Raw genomic sequence first — 27,464 nt, forward strand, 5'->3', positions numbered from 1 at the left:
TAACAATTTGGTGGCTAATTATAGTAATTTAGGATTTGGGTGGGGATTAAGAATTTAATAGATCTGATATTCTTAGTTTGTCGAGTCAGTACTAAGCTTTGATTAGTTTGTCATTTCGTATTGTTCTATTGTTCAGGTTAGCTTCCTTTTTGGTGTTCGATTGCATTTGCTTTGGACCCAGGTGAGTGGTTAAGCATGTTACGTATTTGCGAACTTTCTCGTATCCCTTAAATTATTGTTTTAGAAAATTAATGATTGAAATTGGGAACATGTATTTATTTTATTTGGTTCTTGAAATTGGCATGTGGATTGGTGAAACCATTTGTTGTTCAAATAATCTTTTGGTGAGAACTTTGTGGATATCGATGGGAACATATTTTTGAAGTTCAGGGAAATTAATCCTCTGTGTGCGGGTGACTCTGGCCATTAGGGAAGAGACCGGATTAGGCCGGTGACCCTAATGCTCAACGGTTGTTATTGACCGGATCGTTCTTCGGGAAAAGTTCCACGGGCTGCCTACTCGTGGTGACTCTATGATTCGATATTGGATCCAATTATGAGACATTTATTCATTGGCACTTGGTACTATTGATTTTGGTTGTGGTTCCCCATTATTGTTGGAGGTTGTATGGTGATCACCGTTAAGACTTATCAGATGAATCGTTAATTGGATTAATGGATTATTTTGTTGTTCACCGCATATGCCAAATTTATGTTGATATGGTAAATTATTTTGATCCCTGTTTTGGAACTGTATTTAATATACATGCTTTGCTACTCACTGAGCTCGTCAGCTGACGGATTTATTCCAACTTCTTTTTCAGGCAAGTTGGGCAGTTAGGAGGACTCTGGCGGCATCTCGGAGACTTCTTTAAGTTTGACCTCCTTAGGGTGTCTCTTCATATTTTTATTTTATTAATCGCTTCCGCATTTGAAACATTTTGTCAGACATCTAGATTCTTTTATTACTGTTGGATCACTGGATTTTATTTGGTTCATGGGATGTTTGTACCCCATTCTTTTTGTGGAATTTATTGGCTTGGGATGTTCTGAATAAACAAAAATGGTTGACTGTTTGGTGGATCTTTGCTTGGGAGTTTTTATAAAATTTCTTTTTAGGCTACATGTTCTACGAGCTTTGATCTTGTGGTTCATGGCCGGTCACTTCTCATTTTGGGGTGTGACAACCGCCGCCGCCACTCCATCACCACCACCACGACAATCACCATTCCACTATTATTATAAGTACATTGTGACCATTAGTAAATTAAAAGAGAATTGGAACAACAATTAATTTATCTTTTTTTAATTCAGTACTTAATATATTTACCAAACAGCTTTTCAGCTTAAAAAATTCAGCATTCAGCTTTCAGTACTTAATTTTTCAGCATTCAGTTTCAGTTTTCAGTTTTATCAAACAGGCCCTATGACTCCAACATGTGAAAAAAATGGTTAAAAAATGAATAAACTACTTCCTCCATTCTTACATGGTAGTCGAGTACGGGAGCACGTGCAATTTTTTGGACAGAAAAATGAAATACTTTCGCGTGTTATCTTTTGCTAAATTTTTTGACACCACATATTAAATATGTAAATTACCCTAAATTAAAAAAGGGAGGCTTAATTATTCATCTAGAAGCCTAACAGATTTATGATTTCGTCCTCCCATTCCTAGCTATTTATGATTACGTTATCCTACTAGTTTTTATACCATTTTTGCCCTTTTATTGTTGTTTTATCTATTATATATATTTTATATATAGAGATGTGTATTTGGGGACGAAATCATAAAGTCTTTCATCCTTGTGAGAATCCCGATTCCTTCGGCAAGCAGCTTTCCAAAATCATCGCGTCCTCATCCCGAAATTCTCATTGTTGATATCAATCAACCATATCCATCCTAAACGGAAACAATCCATTCGATTTTGGAGCTCAAAATTTGCAGAAAACCCTAGTCTGTATAAACCCAAACTAGTCGGAGAACCCAATCCCGTCCGTCGTCCATTTTTTCGAATACCGGCGGCGCCCAACGGCGAATGCATTCCCCCGTCCTTTCCGGATTGGGCTTTTACCGGAAAACTTCACAACGCCAAAAATCAATCAAGTCGTACGTGGTTGAAGAAACCGGTAGAGAAGAAGGTGACGAAACCGACATGGCAAGATTTCGTAAGTCTGTCCCTTAAACCCCATTTTGTTCTTCAGTTGTTTTGTTAGGATTTGCCAGTTGGAGTTAAGTTACGCTTATAAAACTGATTTGTTTATGCCCATTGTGCTAAATTTGTTGTTGTGTGTCACAATAAGACATGAATCAGTGGGGTAATTGGCTGGGTTCAGTGAGATTGAACCCGATATTCATCAATTCATGATTTCGTGTCCCTAATTAAGATTGAAGCCGATATTCATAATTTCATGATTTTGTCATGAAGTAGATATGTGATGTTTACCTAAAAATATCGATTCCTGTAATAGATATGTCATGAAGTAGATATGATATGCGATGTTTTCTTTCTAAGCTGGATTCAAAGCTAGATTAGGAACAGTAATTTAATGTTATAATTGTCATGGTAATGTTACCATATAACGTCATGGTAATTTAACCATTTATCCATGTTAAGGTTTGAGTATGACAAGTTTTCTTTTTAATGGTAATTTAGCCATGATCCGTGAAACAATATACATGAAAGAAATAACTTTTTTGCTGTCTGGTTGGCCAACTTGAACAATGAAGAAAACATTCATTGATGTGGTCAACTTATCATGATATCTTCTTGAAAAAATCGATTCCGAATGCTATATTGTTTATGTCATGTTTTTTTAACTCGGTTCGAATGTAGATTAGGAACGGTAATGTAACGTTGTAATCATCATGGTACGTAATGTAACCGTGTAACATCATGGTAATTTAACCACTTAACCATGTAACGGTTTGATTATGTCATGTTATTTCAGGTTTTAATGGTAATTTAGCCATGTTTCGTGAAACAAGAACAATGAGAAATATGACTTTTGGTAGTCCGGTTTGCCAACTTGATTAATTAAGAATGTACAGCAAATATGTGGTAAACTTATCATTTAAATTCACCAATGACATTTTGGATGCTATATATACCTTGTTGCATGAAATAAATTGGACAACCAGATTTCATTGTCAACACATGCTAGCAGGTGGTAAAATTTCTTTTATGTATTGGCCAAGACCAGTCTACTTAAAATTAGCCAATAATAATTAATTTTTAATATTTCATAAAATATGGTCACTTTGTCATGCACACTTTTAACATGGTCACTGCATCATGTCTGGTTGGGCAACTTAATCAATTATGCATAAATATTGTCAAAACCATTTTGTTGCAAAATAATCTACGTTGCATGACATAAGTTTGTCCACAACCAGTTTTGAGTGTAGAAATTCAATGTTTCATATATTATCCAATCTTGTGTGGTCATGAAACCTTCATGAACATTTACGAAATTTACCACGCTTTTTCTGACCATGAGCGTACCTTGTTGTGGAAAATAGGATGAAGAAGGATGAGGATGAGGATGAAGAAGCACGAGTATGAAGCAGGACGAGATCGTGGGACTTAAATACTGGGGAAAACCGTCGATATCATCCGGAAAAAATAGAACTAAACAATCAGTGGGATTTGTGGAAAGTTTGTACTCATCCCTTCTTTCCCCCTATTGTATCTTATTTTTGAACCAAGATTGAGCCATAAATAAAGGAATTGGAACTCTCTCTCTCTCTCACATATATATGTTTAATATCTATATCTATATATAAAATAGAATAAAGGGTAATAAAGGTAATTTACCTATTACAATGATGAAAACATAAGCATGAAAAAAAGGAAGGATGAATTCTTACGTAACATCTGATCAAAAAAAAAAATTCCTTACGTAGCATGAAAAAAGAGGATGAATATTTAAATATTTCATTAAAGAAACTAGCAAGAAAGTTTCATTTAGGAGCGGAAGAAATATAAAAAAAAACTTGGCAAATAAAGGCCGGAATCAAGAACAAGGGTTCATCAGAACCCAGAATGGAAGAGGCTTAAAACTGAGACCGAGAGAGAGAGAGAGAGAGAGAGAGATGAGGAAGTTTCTGAGGGTGGTTGCCCCTCTCTCTCTCCCCACCAAATACACACACAAGCCAATGATTTCATCTCTACTACAATCAACAACCCTTTGGGTGCGTGTGTCTGTGTGTGTCTGATTTATCTGCTCTGCAGTTATATCTGATCACTCGAAAGGGAAACAAGAAAGATATCCATCCTACGACCCCGTTCTTCGTAAACTACTGTTTTGACATTAAGGCTCCGTTTGTTTCGGTGTAAAATGTTTTCTTGTATGTAGAGGAGTAACTGAGTTGGGTTTTGAATGATCTCGAAGTCTCTAACCCTTCTGGGTTTTGCCTGTTTAGGCTTCGTTCTCACCCTCCATGATCACTAGCAACTATTCTCATCAACAACACAACCCATCTCAAGAAAGGCTGTGATGATTATTTTTCTGGGTTCTCATCAGGAGTTGGGTCCGACCCGTTTCGTGGCGGGGCAACCCGGAGGGCCACGGAGACAGATTTCTCTCTCCGTTCAGGTAACTGTGGTTGCAGCCACGGCGGAGTCACTTTTTCCGCCTGATTATTCGTTGATCTGAGCCTTGGTTTTCCTTCCCCCCCCTCCTTTTTTTTTCATTCGTTAATTCTAATCGGTGCTTACAGGAATCGAACCAAACCCTGTCCATGTGCATGTGAGTATAAGGGAGGCACAACTGCACTCCACTGCACTTGCGTTTTATTTTCCCCTTACATTTGTACATTGCAATGGTATATACAAGCAATGTATATATACATATAAAAACGCAAGGGTTGGCTCGTGATTAAATTTGAAAATGGAGGGGTTTCATGAGAAAAGAAAGGAAAGAGTTATGGTTTCTTATGAAATCACCCATTTGGATTGAGCATTTTGGTGAGAAGTGGAGAGAAAAGTATAAAGAAAGGAATTTTTTTAACTGGCCCTCCCCTTTTCTCGCCCAATCTCACAAAAAAATGGTGAGATTTGGTGAGAAAGGGCTCCCCTTTCTTATCTCATCCTTGCTCACCATCCAAACCATCCGAAGGGACCGTGTTTTGCTCCCTCCCTCCTAAGTGCTACAAACTCCATCGGGGCCAGTTCATTCAGGGCACTTCAATTGGGCTTTTGGCCTCCGATAGTGGATGGTGGGATAGGTCAACAAGGATTAATTGAGTTGCATGTAAGCTGACCCAACACCTAAGAAATCAAAAAGGTAATATACATACAAATATGTGTGTGTATACATGTGTGTGTGTGTGTAAGCTGATGGTGAATATGTTGGAGGAGACTAGGTTAACAGGCTAATCTTATGTTCTGGTTTGCTTTAGGGTTCCATTAGGGTAGAGCTAGTGTGGGTTGGAAAATATACGTTCTTATTGTTCTTAGATAGGAAGTTAATGGTTCTCCTATGGGATGTTTTTGGTTTTTCCATCTTGATTATTTGCTATATACAAAACTCGGAAAATGATTTGTAGTGGTAAACGTAGCCTTAGAGTAGGGGTTGGAGATGCTTTTATGTTCCTCTAAAAAAGTTCAAGGTCATATCGTGTAAGCATTTAAGCATTGGATTGCACTATACATTCAAGGAATTTTATACCGTTGTTTGGTGTAAATTTTTTTATGGTCCTGATTGAAAGAAATTCTATTGATGGCAGATCCCACCAAAGAGGGATATGAAACATCAGTGGGTTTGTATGGTATTAGTTACTGATCCCTCACTCTTGGTTCTTTCGGGACTGTATGTTCTATTAGTCTTGTCAAACTAGCAGGCTCCAAAATTAGGAAAAAGGATGTGCATTTTGAAGCAACTACTGTGTTCTGAAATCAAAGGCATGTGCAAATAGAATCACTCTAAAGAAATCAAGGATATGAACTTGAGAGAATGATGCTAAGAAGCAGAGAGAAGGGATGTTTCTAAATGTGGTTGCCCCTCTTTGTAGAGAACATGATCTCGATCTCTTAATCTCATTAGAGCCTATGATTTCAGTTCTATAAAGAGAATCAACAACCCTTTGTATATGCATGCGTGTGTGTATTTGTACCCTTCGGGGGTGTTTGGGAGCCCATTGTTTTTTAAATTCAGGACTGTCGATTGTAGATTATAGGCTTTCGGATTATAACTAGAATTCATGAAAATGGTAAGAGGATAGTGCAGATTACATTCTGTAAAAGGGTTTTGTAAATGTAATCAGAATCCGATAAGCTCCTCCAGAGTTGAATTTTGAATTTTGCATTCTCCTGTTCATTTCTGAAACTGCATTTTGGTATATACATTATGGGTTTGGCTCCAAAACACACAAAGCCAAAAATACAGTACTCAAAATGGAAAAATGAATTAGCCAAACAGGCCGAAATGTGGAGATTAGTTTCCTTGTTCTTTCTCTCTTTCTTTTCCAGTTTTCCTTTTCTTCTTCTTTGGATGCTGTTGTTGATATATACAGGAACAATGAGCTCTGTGGTACCAATTATTAGAGGCTGTGATGATATTTTTCTCAGGTTCACATGTTGAAAAGATAGGTCCCATTTCATGGCAGGGCGACTGATGTTGCAGCCATGGTGGGAAAGCCCTTCTCTTCTATTGTTGAAGGACTGATCTGAGCCTCACCTTTTCTATCAATTATCCCCACATTTCATCGGAGCTGGTGATACAAGGCGATGATCAAAACGGTATGCATTTAGAAGTACCCCAAACAGCTCTGGAAAACTTTTTTGAAGCAAAAGCCGAAGATATTCTTGTGGTTCAGATACTGAACTCAGAGAATGAGGCTAATAAGCAGATAGACGGGATTCTTCTAAGGGTGGTTGCCCCTTTCTGAAAAAAGATGATCTTGATCCTTGGTCAGATCATCAAAGCCTATGAGTTCAGTTCCATCTACAAATCAACAGCCCTTTGTGTACGTTTGTGTGTATGTACAAATCTGTGTGTGTGAGTTTGCAAGTAGTATTTGGTTTTTTCCAAACAAAACCTTTAGTCAAACAAAGGTCCGGCTATGATAAGAACAGATACTTATCAGTTCTCACTCAGTATGAGTGTAAACACTAGAATGTGTTTGCCAGCACTAAATTACTAATCGACCAGAATAAGAGCCACACCAAAATCTTGATCTTAGTAATGCAAAGCCCTGTATGGTCTGGCAACGCAGGAATGGATAGCATGCAGGTGAGAGTTGAACCATGACCAAAGGCTTCCTTGAGTGCCCTTGGTTCTTAGGTGACTCTCCCTGTGTCAACTCCTGGGGCTTGCAAGGGTTCTTTCCCATATGATGTTGTTGCTGTTGCTGTTGCTGTTGCTGTTACTGGTCCTAATGATAATAGATGGATAGATAGATAGAGAGGGAGAGAGATAGGGAGAACAAGTTACTGAATACTACATGGATTTGAACTCAAAGAATGAGGCTCTAGTGGAGAGAAGGGATGTTTCTAAGGGTGGTTGCCCCTTCGGTAATTTGATGAGCCTATGATTTCAGTCAATTAACAGCCCTGTGTATATTTGCAGCATACATATGGAAATAGTTTTCAACCAGCAATTGGCTTTCCCCGGTTATTACCTCACTAGCTGCATCATTGCCCCAAGCGCAAAGATATTTGCCATGTACATATGTGTTTGTGGTGATATAAAGATATATACTTCCTCCATCCCAATAATCCTTTTTTCCACATTTCCCTTCATGGACATATATGGGGAGAGCGAAAGAACCTGTATTGCTGAATAATTTCCCCTTGTTTAGAGGGGCTGTGATGATATTTTTCTAGCGGACAGGGGTTGAGAAGATGGAACCTCGTTCATGGAGGGGCAACTGATGTTGCAGCCATGGTGGGAAAATCCTTATTTCTCCCATCCAGATACAAATCTGAGCCTCACATTTTCCTTCAATCTATCTCCACATTTCATTGGAGCCGATGATTTTCAGGCAATGATAGAAATTAGTGTATTTAGAAACGCCCCGTGCAACTGTGGAAAACTCTCCTTGCAAGTAACAATTGAACAAAACGTCAGAAAATGAACTCAGAGAATGAGGCTAGTACGCAGAAGGAAGTGATATTTCTAAGGGTGGTTGCCCCTCTCTGTGATTGGATGGTCTTGATCATCTATTAATCAGATTATCAACGCCTATGTTTCAGTCAGTCAACATTCCTTTGCGTACATGTATGGTTATATGTTTGCGGTGTTTTGTGTTATTATGATATATACTCCCTCTGATCCTGATTGTTTACAAATTAGAGACTCAACAACAATTACAGTACGCATGTAATCCCCACTTGATGGGAATATGGGTGGGGAGGATTGGAGATAGACCTAACATTTAGCTATATATGCACAAAGTGATTGCTCATAGAAAGTTCTACCACTAAAATAGCAGCTGCTGCAGCTCCCTCGTATCTCAAAAAAATTTAGGAACTCAAAGGGACGTTATGCTCTAGAAACATGTCCCCAAGTCAAAGCTTGAAGTCATCAGAGAAGATATGCCTAGAGACCCAATTCAATTTCTTTACTCATTACCTTGCTTCCTTCATTCAAAGTCCTTCTTTAATGCATAATAAATGAGATGAGGCTAATAAACAAGATATTGGGTTGTTGCCCTTCTGTCTAAATGATCGGTCTCAAACCCTTCGTCAGATCATCAAAGCCTATGATTTCAGTTCCTTTAACAAAATCAACACCCTGTCTATGTATGTGTCTGTTAATCTCTGTGTGTGTGTGTGTGTGTGTGTGTGTGTGTTGGTGGCGGTCAGGATGATCATGATGCATAGACATGGACAGACAAGCACGATCGCCTGATTTCCGTCCTATAAAAGAGGCTGTGATGATAAATTTCTTGAGTAAAGATGTTGAGAAAGACGGACCAATTCTTGGCAGGGCAAAACTCAGGGCCTGTGGGAGAGAGACTGGTTTGTCCTCTCTCAACAGGGGCAACCATTGTTTGCACTTTGCAGCCATGATGGGACACCCTCTTCTATTCTCCTATCAAAATACAGATCTGAGCCTCACATTTCTGTCCTCACTTATGTCAGTTCTGTTTGCATGTACATGTGTATGTTTTTGTGGTGGTGATCGTGGAAGGGGAGGCGTTTTGAACAGTTTGGATTTGTATCTTTGAGGCTGTATTGGGAGCAGGGATTTGTGTTGGGAAAAGGAAATGCATAGTTTGAAGGATCTAACTGTTCACATACAGCCTTAAGGCCTGTTTGATTGGTTGGTTTAGCATGGTCTTAGGTGCATTTTGAACGTTTAATTGCTACCTATCACGGACACGGACACGGACACGGATACGGATACGGACACCGACACAGGGACACGGGAATTCTAAAAAAATGGGGACACAGACACGGCGGGGGACACACCACGTGTATATTTTATTTAAATAAATAAATAATTTTAGTTTGACACCCATAAATTTTTAAAAAATTACAATTTGGCCCCAATTTTTTTTAAAAATTATAGTTTGGCCCCTGCCGTTTCCCCATCAATGTTCCCCCGTGTCCCTAGCCGTCTCCCCGTAAAAAAAATTAAATTAAATTATGGGACACGCCACGTGGCGTGTCCCATACATGTCCCCACGTGTCCCCGCTGTGTCCTTATGTCCGACACTGCGATACTTCGACCTCTAGAGGTGTCGGTGCTTCATAGATTGCTACAGTTGGTAAGAGGATCGATTAATTGGTAATATCTACAAGTTAAGATGTAAGCCAGTAACAAATACCCACTGAAACACCCTTGGGCGAGAGAAAGAAAGAAATAAACAAAGAGAAGCAGGATGATGATAGCTTTCTTTGCTTGACTCAGGCACTAAGAATCCACCCCTTTTCTCAGTGGGGCGATCTAAGGTGTCTTTGGGAGAGGGATCTGTTTAATTGTTCTTTCACGGGCAAATTTTGCTGCAGACATGGTGTTGATCATATCTCACCTGATCTTTAACAGATATGAACCTCAACCTTTCTCATAATAATATGCATGTGTATGTAGTTGATATATGGTAGAAAATTTTGATTAGATCTTATTTGTGGAATTGTTTTGAGAAAGTGTTCTATTATGCTGAAGTAAGTTTGGTTTGGAAGGTGTAGATCATGACTCCATGGGATTGGTTTGGTTTTTCCAACTTTTTTGCTACGCAGAAGGAAGAAATTGAGTCGTTGGTCATTATTGTTCCCGAACAGCTCTGCTCTTTTCTTCTTCATTTTTCGAAACTGAGTTGCTTTGTCTTGTGATAGATAAGGAGCCCAAGTGTGATGACAAGTGACAACAAGGTGGACCCCAATGTGTGGAGCAATTCGAGGGCAAAAAGGATGACAAATAAACAAGGTAACTCTGAAAGGCTCAATTATGGTCCCCATTTGTGCTATTTTTTGTCTTGCGGCCACATTTTGACATATCCTTCTGAATTCATCTCCAAATTCGATTTGGGTTTACGAAAATGAAAATTTCGGGAAAGACCCCTCCTCTCTCGTTATGGGCTCCCAATATTTGATGTTGTGAAGAGAATATGGAATGAAAAGTTGGCATTTTATCCTTAAATTGACAAAGGCCAGATCATGATGTCAGGGCACTGCAACACGTTAAAATCAAAATGTGACAGCATCTTTTGCCTCCAATTGCTTTAAATGTTCTTACCATTTGATGGCTTTTCCTATTTTAGTGAAGGACCAAAGCCATGGCCAGTGGTTGTTTCAAAGTTTTTCTTCTTCTTTCTGCTGGTCTTTGTTTTCATTGGTATGTGAACTTCCAATAAATGGATCTTGCTTGCTTGGATGAGTTCCATTTGATTACAGTCGCTTGTTTTGAGGGATTTGGTGAAGGGAACTCCTCACTTGTTTGGATAGTGGGAAATGGGGAGAAATTATACGCACGTGGAAGTCCCATTTTCTCATCGAAAGTGGTGAGATTTGGTGAGAAACTCTAATTCATTGTCTTTTCTTTTCATTTCCCACCTGCATTTCAAGCATACGGTTAATTCTTTATTGGATAAGAGTAGTGCAGTCAAGCTGCCGAAATTTGTTAGTATATGTGAATTCTATTGATGATCATGTGGAAGTGCCTCTTCAACTTTCCATGCCATTACCTAACTTGCTTCTCATTTTGAATTCTCCGTCTGTCTTTACAGAAGCGCTTGTCAGTTCTCCTGTGTTGTAAAAATCACATCTCCTTCGTATATTTGTTCGCACATATCTCAGCACTTACTTTGTGAATATGGTCCCTTGAGAAAAATTTCTGAACTCTAGCTCTTGGTTGTTTTATGTGTGACGGTGGAATCCAGCAGCTTAGCCTCCAGTGGACTATTGGTGGCTCTTGCTGAAGAAAACGAGCGTTTGCTCACTTGGGCTTGTCTGTTCAAATCACAGTTGCAGATTTTTCTTGAACTGAGAGATGATGCTGGTTAGAGAACTAGTTCCATTGGTTTTGCCATTCCTTAAAGAGATGCAACCTCGTATCATCTCTCTCTCTCTCTCTCTCTCTCTCTCTCTCTCTCAGCATCGCAGAAGAATTCTGTATCAACCTGATTTGCTAGCTAATTAATGTGCAATTAACATGCATTTTCTCTTTTTGTCAAGAGTTTAGGCTTTAACTTCTTTTTTTAGTGCAACAGAAATGAAATAAAAAAAATTACAGTCCTAACAAATGCTACTCTCGCCATATGAGTCATCAGGTGCGAGCATGTCTAGGACGCTTGCTTCTTCAAGTTCTGCCAAACCTATCCAGGGTGCTACTCGCTTTCTCATCGCCACTAGTGACTTAGGGCTGCAAATAAGTTTTTTTTTAATAGCAAAGAAAATTTATTAATCTTTGGAAACTGATTTTAAAAATTAAAATGATCTAAAGTACGAGGCATCAAGCAAAGCAAAAAGAACTGATGTAGGACAAAAATGGAGAGTTTTTGTATTTTATTTTCTTTGTTTTAGAATAAGATTTTGGTTAGGAATATTTCCGTTTAGGTTAGAATTACTAACTTTCCGTATTTGGTTTAATTTTGATTTTTGCCTTTATTAGATTTCTTGCTCTACAAGAATTAAGATTTTATTTTAATTAATTAGGAAATATGTTTTATTTAATGCCGCTTGTTTTGGCATGATTTATTATTTCTTTTACAGTAGGATTTCTAGGGTTAGGGTCTTATAAAAAGGGCTGTAACCTATTCAATTATTAAAACTTTTAAGCTTTTATCAATGATATTCAGAAATTTTCTCTTTCTTTCTTGTGCGCAAGAATTGCTCGTTGCGACGAGTTGTTTATCTCGTTTGGACTAGTACGCTAACTAGTCTCTCGTGAATTCCGCCGCGTCAAGTGGTATCAAAGCAAGGCTTTGCCTGGTTCGATGGCACCAAACAAAGTTGAAGACACACCCATTGACGTTCGTCGTGGTGAAGTATTTAACAGGACTCGCACCAAGGGATTTGCCCATGGTCAATCTGTTAAACGCAAAGTTGATAGGAACCGCGTTGAGGGATTTGCCCGCAACCAACCTATTAATCAAAACGTCTCCAGAAGATATTCTTATTATCAACTTGATAGTGAGGATGAATTTTAAGACGAGTTATTTGAGGATTATTATGGATATCAGTCGAATAAGCGACACTCAAGGTTTGAAGGGTTTTATCACATAGATGACGACTTTTCAACTTTTCAGGTACAACCAATAATTCCTAGTTTTAATGGGTATTGCCATCCTGAGAATTTAATTTATTGGTTTCGTAAAGTTGATAAGTTTCTTGAGTATATGGAAATTCCGGAAGAAAAGGAAGTTAGATACGTGACTTGTAAATTACAAGGCTATGCTTCTAGATGGTGGAAGCAATTGCAATATAATCGGGAGCGCCAGTATAAACAACCAATCAAGACATGGCTCAGGATGAGACGATTGATGAGTGATAGATTTCTTCAATCGCATCATGGTCAGATGTTATATGAAGAGTATCGAAGAAATCTTGAGTCCAAGCGATTGTCCCGAGATAATCTTGGGTTGTCTTATTCTTTTTCAAGTAATAAAAATTATACCGTTGCGGCTACTGAAAACTCGAGGGACACATCACAGAGACTGTTGGGTTCAGGTCACTCAAAGCGTCAACAAACCGATAAAAATCTTTCAATCTCAGATTCCTCACGTTCCAGCTATTATGATGGATATGAAATCGCAGAAGAGAAATGAGATCGAGTTGAACTAGAGGAGGTGATATTTGTTGAGCCTAACATCGAAGAAACAGTGGAGGTCGATGTTGAATGCAATCATTATGGGTACAATAAAACTGATGATAAAGAGAAAGTTGACCTTTATATTAGCAAAAAAGAGGAATGCAAGATTGAAGTTCATGATCAAGATGAAATTGGCATCAATACTTGCGTGCAAGAGAATATTGAAATTATTTCAGATGAGGCTGCGGAGGACCAAAATAATATTGCATTGGAGGCTTGTGCGTTTGGGCTTGATGAATCACCCGCAATAGAGTTGACTACAACACTACAAGAAAATATGGCTGTTGCTGAAATCCGATTTTCTAACAAAGGAGTGCCAACCAACTCTATAATAAATCAAAGTCTAGAGAATCAGCAACTTCAGCATAAGGTTCTAGTTGATTTTCTTGGAGTGCAGCAATTTGATTGGGTTCTCAACATTCATCTAGTGAATTTTGTCAACAAGTTAAAGTATGCTGAGAAACAATCTTTGCAAATACACTTTTTCTTGAAGTTTTATTTCAAGTTAAGGAAGGAGTTGAAGTATTCTAAGTATCTGTTTCTTTGGCATGGAAGATGGCAGATTCCTAACGAGAACTCGAGGTCGAGTTCTTTTGAAGAAAAGGAGACTGATGTAGGACAAAAATGGAGAGTTTTTGTATTTTATTTTCTTTGTTTTAGAATAAGATTTTGGTTAGGAATATTTCCGTTTAGGTTAGAATTACTAACTTTCCGTATTCGGTTTAATTTTGATTTTTGCCTTTATTAGATTTCTTGCTCTACAAGAATTAAGATTTTATTTTAATTAATTAGGAAATATGTTTTATTTAATGCCGCTTGTTTTGGCATGATTTATTATTTCTTTTACAGTAGGATTTCTAGGGTTAGGGTCTTATAAAAAGGGCTGTAACCTATTCAATTATTAAAACTTTTAAGCTTTTATCAATGATATTCAGAGATTTTCTCTTTCTTTCTTGTGCGCAAGAATTGCTCGTTGCGACGAGTTATTTATCTCGTTTGGACTAGTACGCTAACTAGTCTTTCGTGAATTCCGCCGCGTCAAGCTCTGACAATCACATGCCGCTAGGAACCATAATGGAAAAATAATCATCCTTGGATGGCAAGAAGTCAACCGGGGCCTAAAAACCCAAAGAAGAGAAACTTTTTTAAGACTACCTAAGACCCAACCACCTGCTCTTGAGATGACTAAGGATCAATCATGTATTTACTTAAATCTTCCTCATCAATACCCAAATAATGTTTGCCCAAGATTTTCTCAATAGATCGAGCAGCCTTTTCATCATCAAGGTGTAACTTGTTGGTGTCTCCGAAAAAAGCGGATAAAGTTGCAGCAGCAATCGCAGATCTAAACACAACACATTTTTTTCTTCTTTCTTCCCACTTTCTTCTTAGTTTAGGAATGCCCAACATTTTCTCGGTCAACTTATGCTTCCAAATTCCTTTCCCCATTTCTTTAGTCTTTTCAGCTGGGTCGAGATCCACAACTAAGTCGACTTATGCTTCCAAATTCTTTTCCCCATTTCTTTAGTCTTCTCAGCTGGGTTTGAGGTCCACAACTAACTGGATACCATCAATAGATTTAACCTAGGCCGGGTTAAGTTCAACCATTTCCATATCTGCTTGATTTAAAAAACCCACTTCTGAGAGGTTCCAAAATCCTTTGTCAAACACCCCAACATTCGAAAACCGGATCATGAATCAATAATGGGGTTATTATTTCAGCTGCAATTTCGCCATCTTCCAAGACCAAATTGCAAATAAATTGAATCGAGACGAGTTTTAGAATGTTTATATTTGTTTGTTAAATTCTAGCAAGCTCGAGCTTGAGCCCAATGAAATTTTATGAGTTGTGCTCGAGTTGAACTTGTCTAAGCTTGAGTCGGGCTCAAGCTTATTCACGAGCCTTAACGCGGCGGAATACACGAGAGACTAGTTAGCGTACTAGTCCAAACGAGATAAACAACTCGTCGCAACGAGCAAATCTTGCGCATAAGAAAAAAAGAGAAAATCTCTGCAATATTATTAATCAAAAGCTTAAAAGTTTAAAAGTTGAATAATTGAATAGGTTACAGCTCTTTTTATAAGACCCTAACTCTAGAAATCCTACTGTAAAAGAAATAATAAATCATGTCAAAACAAGCGGCATTAAATAAAACATATTTCTTAATTAATTAAAATAAAATCTTAATTCTTGTAGACCAAGAATCCTAATAAAGGCAAAAATCAAAATCAAACCGAATACGGAAAGTTAATAATTCTAACATAAACGAAAATATTCCTAGTCAAATTCTTATTCTAAAACAATAAAAATAAAATACAAAAACTCTCCATTTTTGTCCTACATCAGTCTCCTTTTCTTCAAAAGAACTCGCCCTCGAGTTCTCATTAGAAACTTGCCATCTGCCTTTCCAAATAAATAAATATTTGGAATACTTCAACTTCTCGCTCGTCTTCCAATAAAAGTACACTTGCCAAGATAGTTTTTCTGCACACTTCAATTGATTGACAATTTTCACAATACGAGAATTGAGTGAAAACTCAAACTGCTCCAACCCAAGAAAATCAATAAATTGAACGTCATGCAGAAATTCCAATTTCTCTTTATGTTGATCCATCGCAGAATTAATTGGTACATCATGTATGAATGATGTAGCATTAAGAGATCTTGTACCAAATTCACCATTGGGACCACTCATACTTCCGTGTGGCTCACAAGGCTCAATATTAGGGAAGACATCATCATGTCGAGAAATTATAGGTCCTGATTTATGACTTTCCTCTTTCTTTGGTTCTCGTACTTGATACAATGTTGCGATATTTTCATCCTTGCTTGCAATTACCTCATTGGTTGCACCTCCATCTAAATCCAATCGATGTTCGAGCATAGGGGCACTCAAACATTCCTCTTTGCCACCAACTTCTTCATCGCCAGCTTCTTCTTCGTCACCAAGTTCAATCCGATCTCCCTCCTCTTTTGCAACTTCTTCAACATCTTTGACAATAATGGTTGTATTCTGTTGCTTTGGCCCATATTTTTCCTTCAGTAATTCCTCATAGTTCCAGGGCAAAAATCTCTCCACCAAAAGTCTTTTAATTCTCGACCATGCATGAATTCGACACTTGCCTAATCGATCTCTTGACGATTGTAATTTTAACCACCATTGTAGCGCCGGGCCCGTAAGCTTCAATAATAAAAACCTCCACCTTTGTTCAAAAGGAGTTTTCGTATACTCAAAAAAATCATCAATGTCCAATATCCAATCCAAACGATCTTCAAAAAATTCAAGACCACTAAAATTTGGCAACTCATTGTAATACCTGAAATTTGCTTGTCGCTTTATCGACTGATAATCATCATGGCCCTCGAATAACTCGCCTTCAAATTCATTCCTACTATCGTAGTGATAATAAGAATATCCTCCGGAGACGTTTTGGTGAATAGGTTGGTTGCGGGCAAATCCCTCAACGCGGTTCCTATTCTGGTTAGGAGGTTGGCGATGGGCAAATCCCAATGCGCGATCCTTCTCAACCCTTTCTGGCCTTTGGCGAATTTGTAGAGTCAACCCATGCAGTAAATCACGGATCTCTGCGAACTGAGTGCGAGTATCTTGACGGATTTCGGCTAACTGAGTGCTTCGATCCTGCAATTGTGTTCGGGTATCCTCCATCATCTTCCTTAGGTCAGTAAGCCCACGACCAACGTCAATGGGTGTGTCTTCAACTTTGTTTGGTGACATCGAACCAGGCAAAGCCTTGCTCTGATACCACTTGACGCGGCGGAATACACGAAAGACTAGTTAGCGTACTAGTCCAAACGAGATAAACAACTCGTCGCAACGAGCAAATCTTGCGCACAAGAAAGAAAGAGAAAATCTCTGCAATATTATTAATCAAAAGCTTAAAAGTTTAAAAGTTGAATAATTGAATAGGTTACAGCTCTTTTTATAAGACCCTAACCCTAGAAATCCTACTGTAAAAGAAATAATAAATCATGCCAAAACAAGCGGCATTAAATAAAACATATTTCTTAATTAATTAAAATAAAATCTTAATTCTTGTAGACCAAGAATCCTAATAAAGGCAAAAATCAAAATTAAACCGAATACGGAAAGTTAATAATTCTAACATAAACGAAAATATTCCTAGTCAAATTCTTATTCTAAAACAATAAAAATAAAATACAAAAACTCTCCATTTTTGTCCTACATCATCTTTAGTCTTCTCAGCTGGGTTTGAGGTCCACAACTAACTGGATACCATCAATAGATTTAACCTAGGCCGGGTTAAGTTCAACCATTTCCATATCTGCTTGATTTAAAAAACCCACTTCTGAGAGGTTCCAAAATCCTTTGTCAAACACCCCAACATTTGAAAACCGGATCATGAATCAATAATGGGGTTATTATTTCAGCTGCAATTTCGCCATCTTCCAAGACCAAATTGCAAATAAATTGAATCGAGACGAGTTTTAGAATGTTTATATTTGTTTGTTAAATTCTAGCAAGCTGGAGCTTGAGCCCAATGAAATTTTATGAGTTGTGCTCGAGTTGAACTTGTCTAAGCTTGAGTCGGGCTCAAGCTTATTCACGAGCCTTAATGAGCCAAAAAAATCATATACTTGTGCACGCATACATATTTAGAGTTGCAAATGAAATTGTAATTTTGTACATAAATAAGTTTGTACGTATTAAAATCTATCAAAAACATATATATACAAGTTTATAGCACATGCAAAAGTATAATATAAGGTGGAGTATAAAATTTTACAATGGACAAAGATAAATTTGCCTTCGCTCGTCACATGAATCTAAATTTCTTATTCCCATATGTGAAAAAAGAAGTATAAATAGATATAAATTTCTTATTGAGTATTGCATCTTCATTGTGGTAACCTTCTCGGGGCATATAAACTATTAATAGATTTTTACCCAAAGCGAGTTTGCCACCTACTGTTCGATATTCAGCAACACCTCTTAAACAATAATCGCAAAAATCAACACATTTATCTATCTAGCCATGAGGTAGATTCGTAGGTATTCCTCCATTAGGAAAAACGCCCGTGAAAACACGGGTCGGTCGGTCCTCCATTCATTCGACCGGAGGTGTGGATATCGAGGCCACCTTCACAACCTTCTCCCTTCAAAAGTATATCATTCGCATATCAGTGGTAGCTTCAATAAGTAATATATCAATTCTCTTTCGTACATGAATTTTTTATTATGTACCTATACTCTAAGTTTGTAAGCATAATTGAGTTGAATACTGTTAGGTTCTTACTCGGCTCCCTTATTAAATGAACCTAAAAAATTGAGGATCAAGTTCGGTTCATTTAGTAGATGAAATAATTTCGAACGATATGAATCGAGTCAAGCCTTGAACATTTTTTTTATAGCTCAGGTGTCCGGCCCAACTTTTGCTCACCTTAACTAATTCATTGAAACCAATCCCACTGTGGAGGTCAGAATTATAGGAGTCCTAAACAAAATTTTGTATAGACTGGCTCTAAAAAAATGGATTACATTTAAGATATTTTGAACCCGAAACCTTCGAAGGAAATAAATCTTGACTCCCGAGTCTTAAATAGTTTGCGAAAAATTCGGTTCATTTACAGGTCCGCAATCCTATGTGCTCCTCCTTGACCTCTACATCATCTTGTCCGGTGTGGTAACAAGATTCGGAATAAGAACTTATTTTTTGTCTAATAATAAGGTGTGTTCCACAAAAGGGTAAATAAGTACTTATTTTTTAAAAAGGTAATTTTAAGCTCAAAACTCATGTGCTTACGCAAATAATTTTTCTATCACTATGGATCTTGTTTGATAGATCTCATTGAGATCTTTAATACGGTGTAAAAAAAATTGAAAAATTATTTTTCATTTATATTATTTTTGAATTTGAAAATGTGAAAATAAGCTGCTTATTTTGATTTTGTGAAACAAAGTTCCAAAATAAGTACTTATAAAATAAGAAGGTTTCTGGAACGAGCTCTAAGTTCCCAAAACAGAACTTCAACTTCCAAAATTCACACAGAATTTAACATTATTCCAAAGATCCCCACCTACCTAATGACCAAAACGTCCTTATGCCATGCCCTTCGACCAAACTACTGCAACATGTGAAGAGAAGGTCAAAACAAGGAATAAAAAACCAAAGGGAAAGCCATGACCCTACAAATGAAGCCTTTGGGCAAAACCCAGGGGTTTCATAACCCAGAATGAATGAAAGAGGCTTTAACCCAGAGAGAGAGAGAGATGGGGAAGTTTCTGAGGGTGGTTGCCCTCTCTCTCTCTCTGTACAAAAAAATCAAGCCGATGATTTCATCTCCCACAAATCAACAACAGCCCTTCGGGTGCGTGCGTCTGATATCATCAGATTCTTCTGGCTGGCTGTCTTTCTGATCTCTGTTTGGAACTGGAAGTACAACCATATCTATGGAGTATATATATACGTACGTACAAACATATAGCCAGCTGCATGCATCTCTCTCTCTCTCTCTCTCTCTGTGTTGAGAGGAGAGAGATTATTGATCATGACCAGCTACTATCACCATCATCATCCCCACCAAAACTCCACTCCTAAGAGGCTGTGATGATTACATTTTCTGGGTTCAGATCAGGCGTTGGGATCCGACCCGTATCGTGGCGGGGCAACCCGGAGGCCCGCGGAGAGAGGGTTTTTTCTCTCTCGTGTCAGGTAACTGCGTTTGCAGCCATGGCGGTGTCGCTTTGTCGCCTGATTTTCATTCACAGATCTGAGCCTCACCTTTGATTCGGTAACATTTGGGCACCGTTTCTTGGCGGGGCAACCCGGAGGCCTGCGGAGAGACATTTCTCCCTCAGGTAACTGTGTTTGCAGCCATGGCGGCGTCACTTTGTTGCCTGATTTTCATTCACAGATCTGAGTCTCGCCTTTGATTCGATAACATTTGGGCACGGTTTGGATTTTGAAAATGATAATAATGTAGTGTTTATAAGTGTGTCTAGTGAGGTCAAACGTGTGCTCGACTGGAATTTTCCCTATAAATATGAGAAAATCCTCCGAGTGAGAACATGGTGAACTCGATTCTCACTTAAGTTATCTTTGAGTAAAGTTGAATAGCTTAGGTTGTGGATGGTTTGAACCCATAGACCTCGCCTTAAGTTAAATTTCCATTAAACCGTTTCTTGGTGGGGCAACCCAGAGGCCCGCGGAGAGACATTTCTCTCTCAGATAACTTGTTTGCAGCCATGGCGGTGTCACTTTGTTGCCTGATTCCTATGATTCGGTAACATTTGGGCACGGTTTGGATTTTGAAATTGCTAATTAGGCAGTGTGTACAAGTGTCCAGTGAGATCAAACATGTGCGCGACTGGAATTTCTCCTTTAAATTTGAGGAAATGAATTTGAGAGTACGAGGCTAATAAGTGGTGAGAAGGGATGTTTCTATAATTAGATGGGGTTGATCATCCCTTAATGATCAGGTCATCAAAGCCGATGATTTCGAATAAACAAAATCGACAGCCCTTTTTCTTCTTGATAACTCAGGATGTTCAGGTCACTATCAGGCACCTTGACTATTGCCTTGGGACCGAGCCTACTGTCCACTAGTGGGGGTCCCAAATAAAGCCTTGGTAGGATTCCTTTTTTTGTGTGGACAGTGGAGGTACATATCTATGTGTGTGTTTGTGGTTGGACATTGGTTTATGACTAAGGGCCGTTTATTTCGTCTTACTTATTAGAATTTTTTTTTTTTTTTATCCTCTTATTAGATTGTTCACTACTCTTTTTACCTTTTGTACTCTTTTTTGTATCCATCCATCCATTTGAAAATAGCGACTCACTACCCTATTTGATTATTCCCTCTTTCTTCCCTTTTATGCTGTTGTTGAGAGGGTCTTGATTCATTGATATGTACCTGAACCATGAGTATGGATAATTTCCTCAATTATAAGAGGTTGCAATGTTATTATTCTCAGTTCATATGTTGAGAAGATGGACCCATTTCGTGGCAGGGCAACTGATGTTGCAGCTATGGTGGGAAAACCCTTACCTTCTATGATAAAAATACAGATCCAAGCCTGACCTTTTCCATCAACTTGTTGACGCATTTCATGGGAGCTTGTGATTCTGAGGCGATGATAGAATATAATTTGCATATAAAAGCTCCTCAAACAACTCTGGAAAACTGTTTTGGATCGATGTCATAGATTTTGGGGTTTACAGATTTTGAGGTTGGTTCTGATTCTGATCGATTAGTTATTTGGGGAAGACTGACGTGTATATTCTTGGGACAAGTACATTAAAGCCTTTGCATTTGATCCGTATCTCAAATTAAACCCAGTGTCAACTCCCAAAGAGAAGGAGAGAGAGAAGTGTACTTGTTTTTATCGTTGCTGGAGAAGTGTACCTGTTCGATTTGGGATTTGAGGTGCTTCAGAAACTAAACTCAGAAAATGACGCTAATAAACAGAGAGGAGGATTGTTTCTGAGGGTGGTTGCCCCTCTCCGTCAAAAAAGATGATCTTGATCCCTTGATCAGATCATCAAACCTATGATTTTAGTTCCATCCATAAAATCAACAGCCCTTCAGTTCCATTTAAGGGTGCATGCGTTTGTCATTTCCTATTCTTTTTTCATTGCTGCTGCTGCTGCTGCTGCTGCTAATGATGATATATCAATATATAGATAGACAGATAGAGAGAGTAGTTCGAGAAATTGAACTCAAAGAATGAGGCTCCAGTGGTGAGAAGGGATGTTTCTAAGAGTGGTTGCTCCTCACTGTAATTTGATGATCATTATCCCTTAATCAGATCACCAAAGCCTGTGATTTTATTCGGAAAACAGCACTTTGCGTATTTGTACACATACATGTTGAGTGTGCATAAGCAATTTGACGGAGGGAGTATGTTGGCTGTGATGATATATATCTCCAGTTCATGTGTTGAGGAATTGAAACCCAGTTTTTGGCAAGGTAAACGCGGAGGGCCTGTGAGGAGACCGGAGAACTGATGGCCTCTCTCAATTGCAGCAACCGTTGTTGCAGCCATGGTGGGAACATGCTTTCCTCTTCTCCTATTGAAATACAGATTTGAGCCTCACCTTTTCTCGTCACTTGTGTGTGTGATCATTATCCCTTAATCAGATCACCAAAGCCTATGATTTTGTTAAAGCATCCAACTCAAAACCAATTGGCAATGAGTGGAGAGGCCGCCCAGGCTCATATACTAGTTTTGGAGGAGATAAATAACCGATGTGGGACAATTTCCAACAGATTTCATTCGAAAAACAGCCCTTTGTGTGTTTGTACGCATATATGGGGAGCATGGACAAACAATTGGTGACAGAGGGAGTATATTTTTACGTAGTATAGGAGAGGCTGTGATGATAGATCTCTCGAGGTCGTGTTGAGGAATTGGAATCCATTTTCTTGGCGAGGCAAACACAGTGGGCCTATGGGAGAGAATTGATGGTTCTCTCTTCAAGTGGGGCAACTGTTGTTGCAGCCATGGCGGGAACATGATTTCCTCTTCTATCAAAATACAGATCTGAGCCTCAATTTTCCCTTCTCACTTACGTGTGTGTGTGTGGTATTAAAGCCACAAGGCACATAAGGTATGTTTTGTTGGTTGGTTCAGCATGATATTAAATGCTTTTGAACACTCCATTGGAACAAGAGGGTAGAGGATTACTTTCTAACTGTTAGTTAAGCTGCATCAAACACCCACTGGAACAGATTGCACTAAAGAAAGCAAAGAGGCTGTGATGATAGCTTTCTTAGCTTATTTCAGGATTTGAGAACCCGATCTGCTTCTTGGTGGGGTGATCCGGGGGATTTGTGGGATAGATCTGTTTGGTTTTACTTTCAGACTTTCACTGGCAACTCTGGTTGCAGCCACGAAGTTTGTCATATCTCACCTGATCTTTGGCAAATCTGAGCCTCAACCTTTCTTGCAATAGTAAATGTGTATGCATTTGTATGTAGTTGATTGACTGTAGGAAATCTGGGTTTAATCGCATCTTGGGATTTATATTTAATATGATGGTTTTTATCTTGCAGGACCAAGTTTGAGTTGGAGGTGTAACGATGATTCACATGCCATTGGTTTGATGTTTCACTTTTTTGTTTTTTGCATTGTAGAGATGAAGTAATTGAGTCATTGGCCATTTTTGTTACCAAATAGTCTGCTGCTTTTTTCTTTCAACAGAAAGTTGCTTTGTCTTGTGATTCGTAAGGAGTTGACGTGTGTGCTTGAACCAGAGAAGACCCTAACGTATGGGGGAATTTTAGAGGCAAAATGATAACTAAAATGAAGGTACGCTTGCAAGGCTTATTAGCACTCTCTATTGGTTTCTTAGTGCGTATCTCCATTTGTGTTTATCTTTCAATTGCAAAGCCAAAACCTGACACCAATCCTTTTTGAATCATCTCAAAATTTGATTCAAATTTTGTTAGAACTCAGGTTCTCTCGTCATCGGCTCACAAATGAGGGAAAAAACAGGAAGAAAAGATTGCCATTTTATCCTCGAAGCAACAACGTCAAATCATCATATTTTGGCTTTACAAAATTAAATTATGGCAGTATCATACACGCTCTTTAGCATTGGATGATTTTCCCTGTTTTAGCTGGACCAAATCTATGTCCGGTGGTTGTTTCCAATTTCATTTTCTCTTTTCCCCTAGTTTGTGTTACCATTCAGATAGAACTTCCATTGGATGCCTTACTTTCTGACATGAGTTTTCATTTCATGGATGATTGATTGGAGGCTAGTAATGCAATCGAACACGTGATTTGTTGTATGTGAGTTACATTTTTGCCTCTTTAACTTCCAATGCCATCAGCTAACTTGCTTCTCATTGTGAAAACATGCCCTTTTCTACAAGTGTGCCATGAGCCTGAATCCCAAATAGCGTATTCTTTGCACAGAATTTTTCCATACTTCTTTGTATTCTCTCTCTACCAGTGTCATTAGCATTGATTTTTCTAAATGAGGATTTTTCGTTTAAAACCTGCCCTGTCTGTTTAGCTTGTAGAACAAAATATTTCCTAATGGAGGAAGGGGAGGCATTTTGAACAGTTGGATTTGTATCTTTGAGGCTGTATTGGGAGCAGGGATTTGTGTTGGGAAAAGGAAATGCGTAGTTAAGGATCTAACTGTTCACATTCAGCCTTAAGGCCTGTTTGGTTGGTTTAGCATGGTCTTAGGTGCATTTTGAACGTTTAATTGCTACCTATCATGCACGGACACGGATACAGACACCGACACAGGGACACGGGAATTCTAAAAAAATGGGGACACGGCGGGGGACACGCCACATGTATATTTATTTATTTATTTATATAAATAAATAATTTTAGTTTGACACCCAGAAATTTTTTTAAAATTACAATTTGGCCCCAATTTTTTAAAAAAAATTACAGTTTGGCTCCTGCCGTGTCCCCATCAGTGTTCCCCTCGTGTCCCCAGCCGTGACCCCTTAAAAATTTAAATTAAATTATGGGACACGCCACGTGGCGTGTCCCATACATGTCCCCGCGTGTCCCCGCTGTGTTCCCATGTCCAACACTGCGATACTTCGACCTCTAGGGGTGTCGGTGCTTCATAGATTGCTACAATTGGTAAGAGGATAGATTACTTGGTAATATCAACAAGTTAAGATGTAAGCCAGTAACAAATAGTAACAAATACCCACTGAAACACCTTGGGCGAGAGAAAGAAAGAAAGAAACAAAGAGAAGCGGGATGATGATAGCTTTCTTTGCTTGACTCCGGCACTAAGAATCCACCCCGTTTCTCAGTGGGGCGATCCAAGGTGTCTTTGGGAGAGGGATCTGTTTAATTGTTCTTGCACGGGCAAATGTTGCTGCAGACATGGAGTTGATCATATCTCTCTCACCTGATCTTTAACAGATATGAACCTCAACCTTTCTCGTAATAATTTGCATATGCATGTGTATGTAGTTGATATATGGTAGAAAATTTTGATTAGATCTTATTTGTGGAATTGATTTGAGAAAGTGTTCTATTACGCTGAAGTAAGTTTGGTTTGGAAGGTGTAGACCATGACTCCATGTGATTGGTTTGGTTTTTCCAACTTTTTTGCTATGCAGAAGGAAGCAATTGAGTCGTTGGTCATTATTGTTCCCGAACAGCTCTGCTCTTTTCTTCTTTGTTTTTCTAAACTGAGTTGCTTTGTCTTGTGATAGAAAAGGAGCCCAAGTGTGATGACAAGTGACAACAAGGGGGACCCCATTGTGTGGAGCAATTCGAGGGCAAAAAGGATGACAAATAAACAAGGTAACTCTGAAAGGCTCAATTATGGTCCCCATTTGTGCTATTTTTTGTCCTGCGGCCACATTTTAACATATCCTTCTGAATTCATCTCTAAATTCGATTCGGGTTTACGAAAATGAAAATTTCGGGAAAGACCCCTCCTCTCTCGTTATGGGCTCCCAATATTTGATGTTGTGAAGAGAGTATGGAATGAAAAGTTGGCATTTTATCCTTAAAATGACAAAGGCCAGATCATGATGTCAGGGCACTGCAACACGTTAAAATCAAAATGCGACAGCATCTTTTGCCGCCAATTGCTTTAATTGTTCTTACCATTTGATGGCTTTTCCTATTTTAGTGAAGGACCAAAGCCATGGCCAGTGGTTGTTTCAAAGTTTTTCTTCTTCTTTCTGCTGGTCTTTATTTTCATTGGTATGTGAACTTCCAATAAATGGATCTTGCTTGCTTGGATGAGTTCCATTTGATTACAGTCGCTTGTTTTGAGGGATTTGGTGAAGGGAACTCCTCACTTGTTTGGATAGTGAGAAATGGGGAGAAATTATTTGCACGTGGAAGTCCCATTTTCTCATCGAAAGTGGTGAGATTTGATGAGAAACTCTAATTCATTGTCTTTTCTTTTAGTTTCTCACCTGCATTTCAAGCATACGGTTAATTCTTTATTCGATAAGAGTAGTGCAGTCAAGCTGCCGCAATTTGTTAGTATATGTGAATTCTATTGATGATCATGTGGAAGTGCCTCTTCAACTTTCCATGCCATTACCTAACTTGCTTCTCATTTTGAATTCTCTGTCTGTCTTTACAGAAGCGCTTGTCAGTTCTCCTGTGTTGTAAAAATCACATCTCCTTCGTATTTGTTCGCACATATCTCAGCACTTAATTTGTGAATATGGTCCCTTGAGAAAAATTTCTGAACTCTAGCTCTTGGTTGTTTTCTGTGTGACAGTGGAATCCAGCAACTTAGCCTCCGGTGGACTATTGGTGGCTCTTGCTGAAGAATCGAGCGTTTGCTCACTTGGGCTTATCTGTTCAATTCACAGTTGCAGATTTTTCTTGAACTGAGAGATGATGCTGGTTAGAGAACTAGTTCCATTGGTTTTGCCATTCCTTAAAGAGATGCACCCTCGTATCATCTCTCTCTCTCTCTCTCTCTCTCTCTCTCTCTCTCTCTCTCAGCATCGCAGAAGAATTCTGTATCAACCTGATTTGCTAGCTAATTAATGTGCAATTAACAGGCATTTTCTCTTTTTGTTAAGAGTTTAGGCTTCAACTTCTTTTTTAGTGCAACAGAAATGAAATAAAAAAATTACAGTCCTAACAAATGCTACTCTCGCCATATGAGTCATCAGGTGCGAGCATGTGTAGGACGCTTGCTTCTTCAAGTTCTGCCAAACCTATCCCGGGTGCTACTCGCTTTCTCATCGCCACTAGTGAGCTGCAAATAAGTCTTTTTTGAATAGCAAGGAAAATTTATTAATCTTTGGAAACATATTACAAAGATTAAAAGGATCTAAAGCACAAGGCATCAAGCAGAGCAAAAAGAACTCCGACAATCATATGCCGCTAGGAATTAGAAGGGAAAAATAACCACCATTGGATTGCAAGAAGCCAACCGGAGCCTAAAAACCCAAAGAAGAGATCAACACATCCAAGACCTAATCACCTGTCCCTAAAATGATTAAGGATCAAGCATGTATTTACTTAAAGCTTCCTCATCAATATCCAAATAATCTTCGCCCAAGATTTTCTCAATAGACCGAACAGCCTTTGCATCTTTAAGGTGTAACTTTTGCATCATCAAGGTGTAACCTGTTAGTGTTTCCGGAAAAAACGGATAAAGCCGCAGCAGCAATCACAAATCTAAAAACAACACATTTTTTCTTCTTTCTTCCCACTTTCTTCTTAGATATAGGAATGCCCAACATTTTCTCAATCGAC

The 27,464-nt window shown here is 38.6% G+C and overlaps 1 protein-coding gene and 1 long non-coding RNA gene across 12 annotated transcripts; one reads left to right on the plus strand and one right to left on the minus strand.

Moving 5' to 3' along the window:
- Positions 1-3,991: 3,991 nt before the first annotated feature.
- LOC131303853 (uncharacterized) lies at positions 3,992-26,773 on the plus strand. 11 transcript variants are annotated; one of them, XM_058330921.1, is made up of 6 exons: positions 3,992-4,596; positions 6,570-6,740; positions 10,284-10,374; positions 10,709-10,782; positions 10,856-10,958; positions 26,473-26,773. In XM_058330921.1, the coding sequence occupies exons 2-6, from the start codon at positions 6,729-6,731 to the stop codon at positions 26,586-26,588; spliced, it is 396 nt and encodes a 131-aa protein (XP_058186904.1). In that variant the 5' UTR covers positions 3,992-4,596; positions 6,570-6,728; the 3' UTR covers positions 26,589-26,773. The 11 variants fall into 11 exon arrangements, 2 of the variants coding, with proteins under 2 accessions (XP_058186904.1, XP_058186895.1); XM_058330912.1 differs by lacking the exon at positions 6,570-6,740 and having other exon boundaries at positions 3,995-4,596; XR_009192237.1 differs by lacking the exons at positions 3,992-4,596; positions 6,570-6,740; positions 10,284-10,374; positions 10,709-10,782; positions 10,856-10,958 and adding exons at positions 20,091-23,338; positions 23,442-23,549; positions 25,442-25,532.
- On the minus strand, positions 11,074-26,442 carry LOC131303903 (uncharacterized). The gene is made up of 2 exons (XR_009192256.1): positions 26,290-26,442; positions 11,074-11,178 (listed from the first exon to the last, which is right to left on the minus strand). It is a non-coding gene; the product is annotated as an uncharacterized LOC131303903 (long non-coding RNA).
- Positions 26,774-27,464: the final 691 nt, after the last annotated feature.

The sequence above is a fragment of the Rhododendron vialii genome, chromosome 1a (genome assembly GCF_030253575.1).
Source record: "Rhododendron vialii isolate Sample 1 chromosome 1a, ASM3025357v1".
Lineage (NCBI taxonomy): Eukaryota > Viridiplantae > Streptophyta > Magnoliopsida > Ericales > Ericaceae > Rhododendron > Rhododendron vialii.

Bases quoted from the DNA above. Each gene is read 5' to 3' on its own strand.
- LOC131303853 (XM_058330912.1), top strand. From the start codon at position 4,498: ATGATTATTTTTCTGGGTTCTCATCAGGAGTTGGGTCCGACCCGTTTC. The intron at 4,597-10,283 runs GTAACTGTGGTT...GTCTTGTGATAG, and splicing joins AGATTTCTCTCTCCGTTCAG to ATAAGGAGCCCAAGTGTGAT. The intron at 10,375-10,708 runs GTAACTCTGAAA...TTCCTATTTTAG, and splicing joins AAGGATGACAAATAAACAAG to TGAAGGACCAAAGCCATGGC.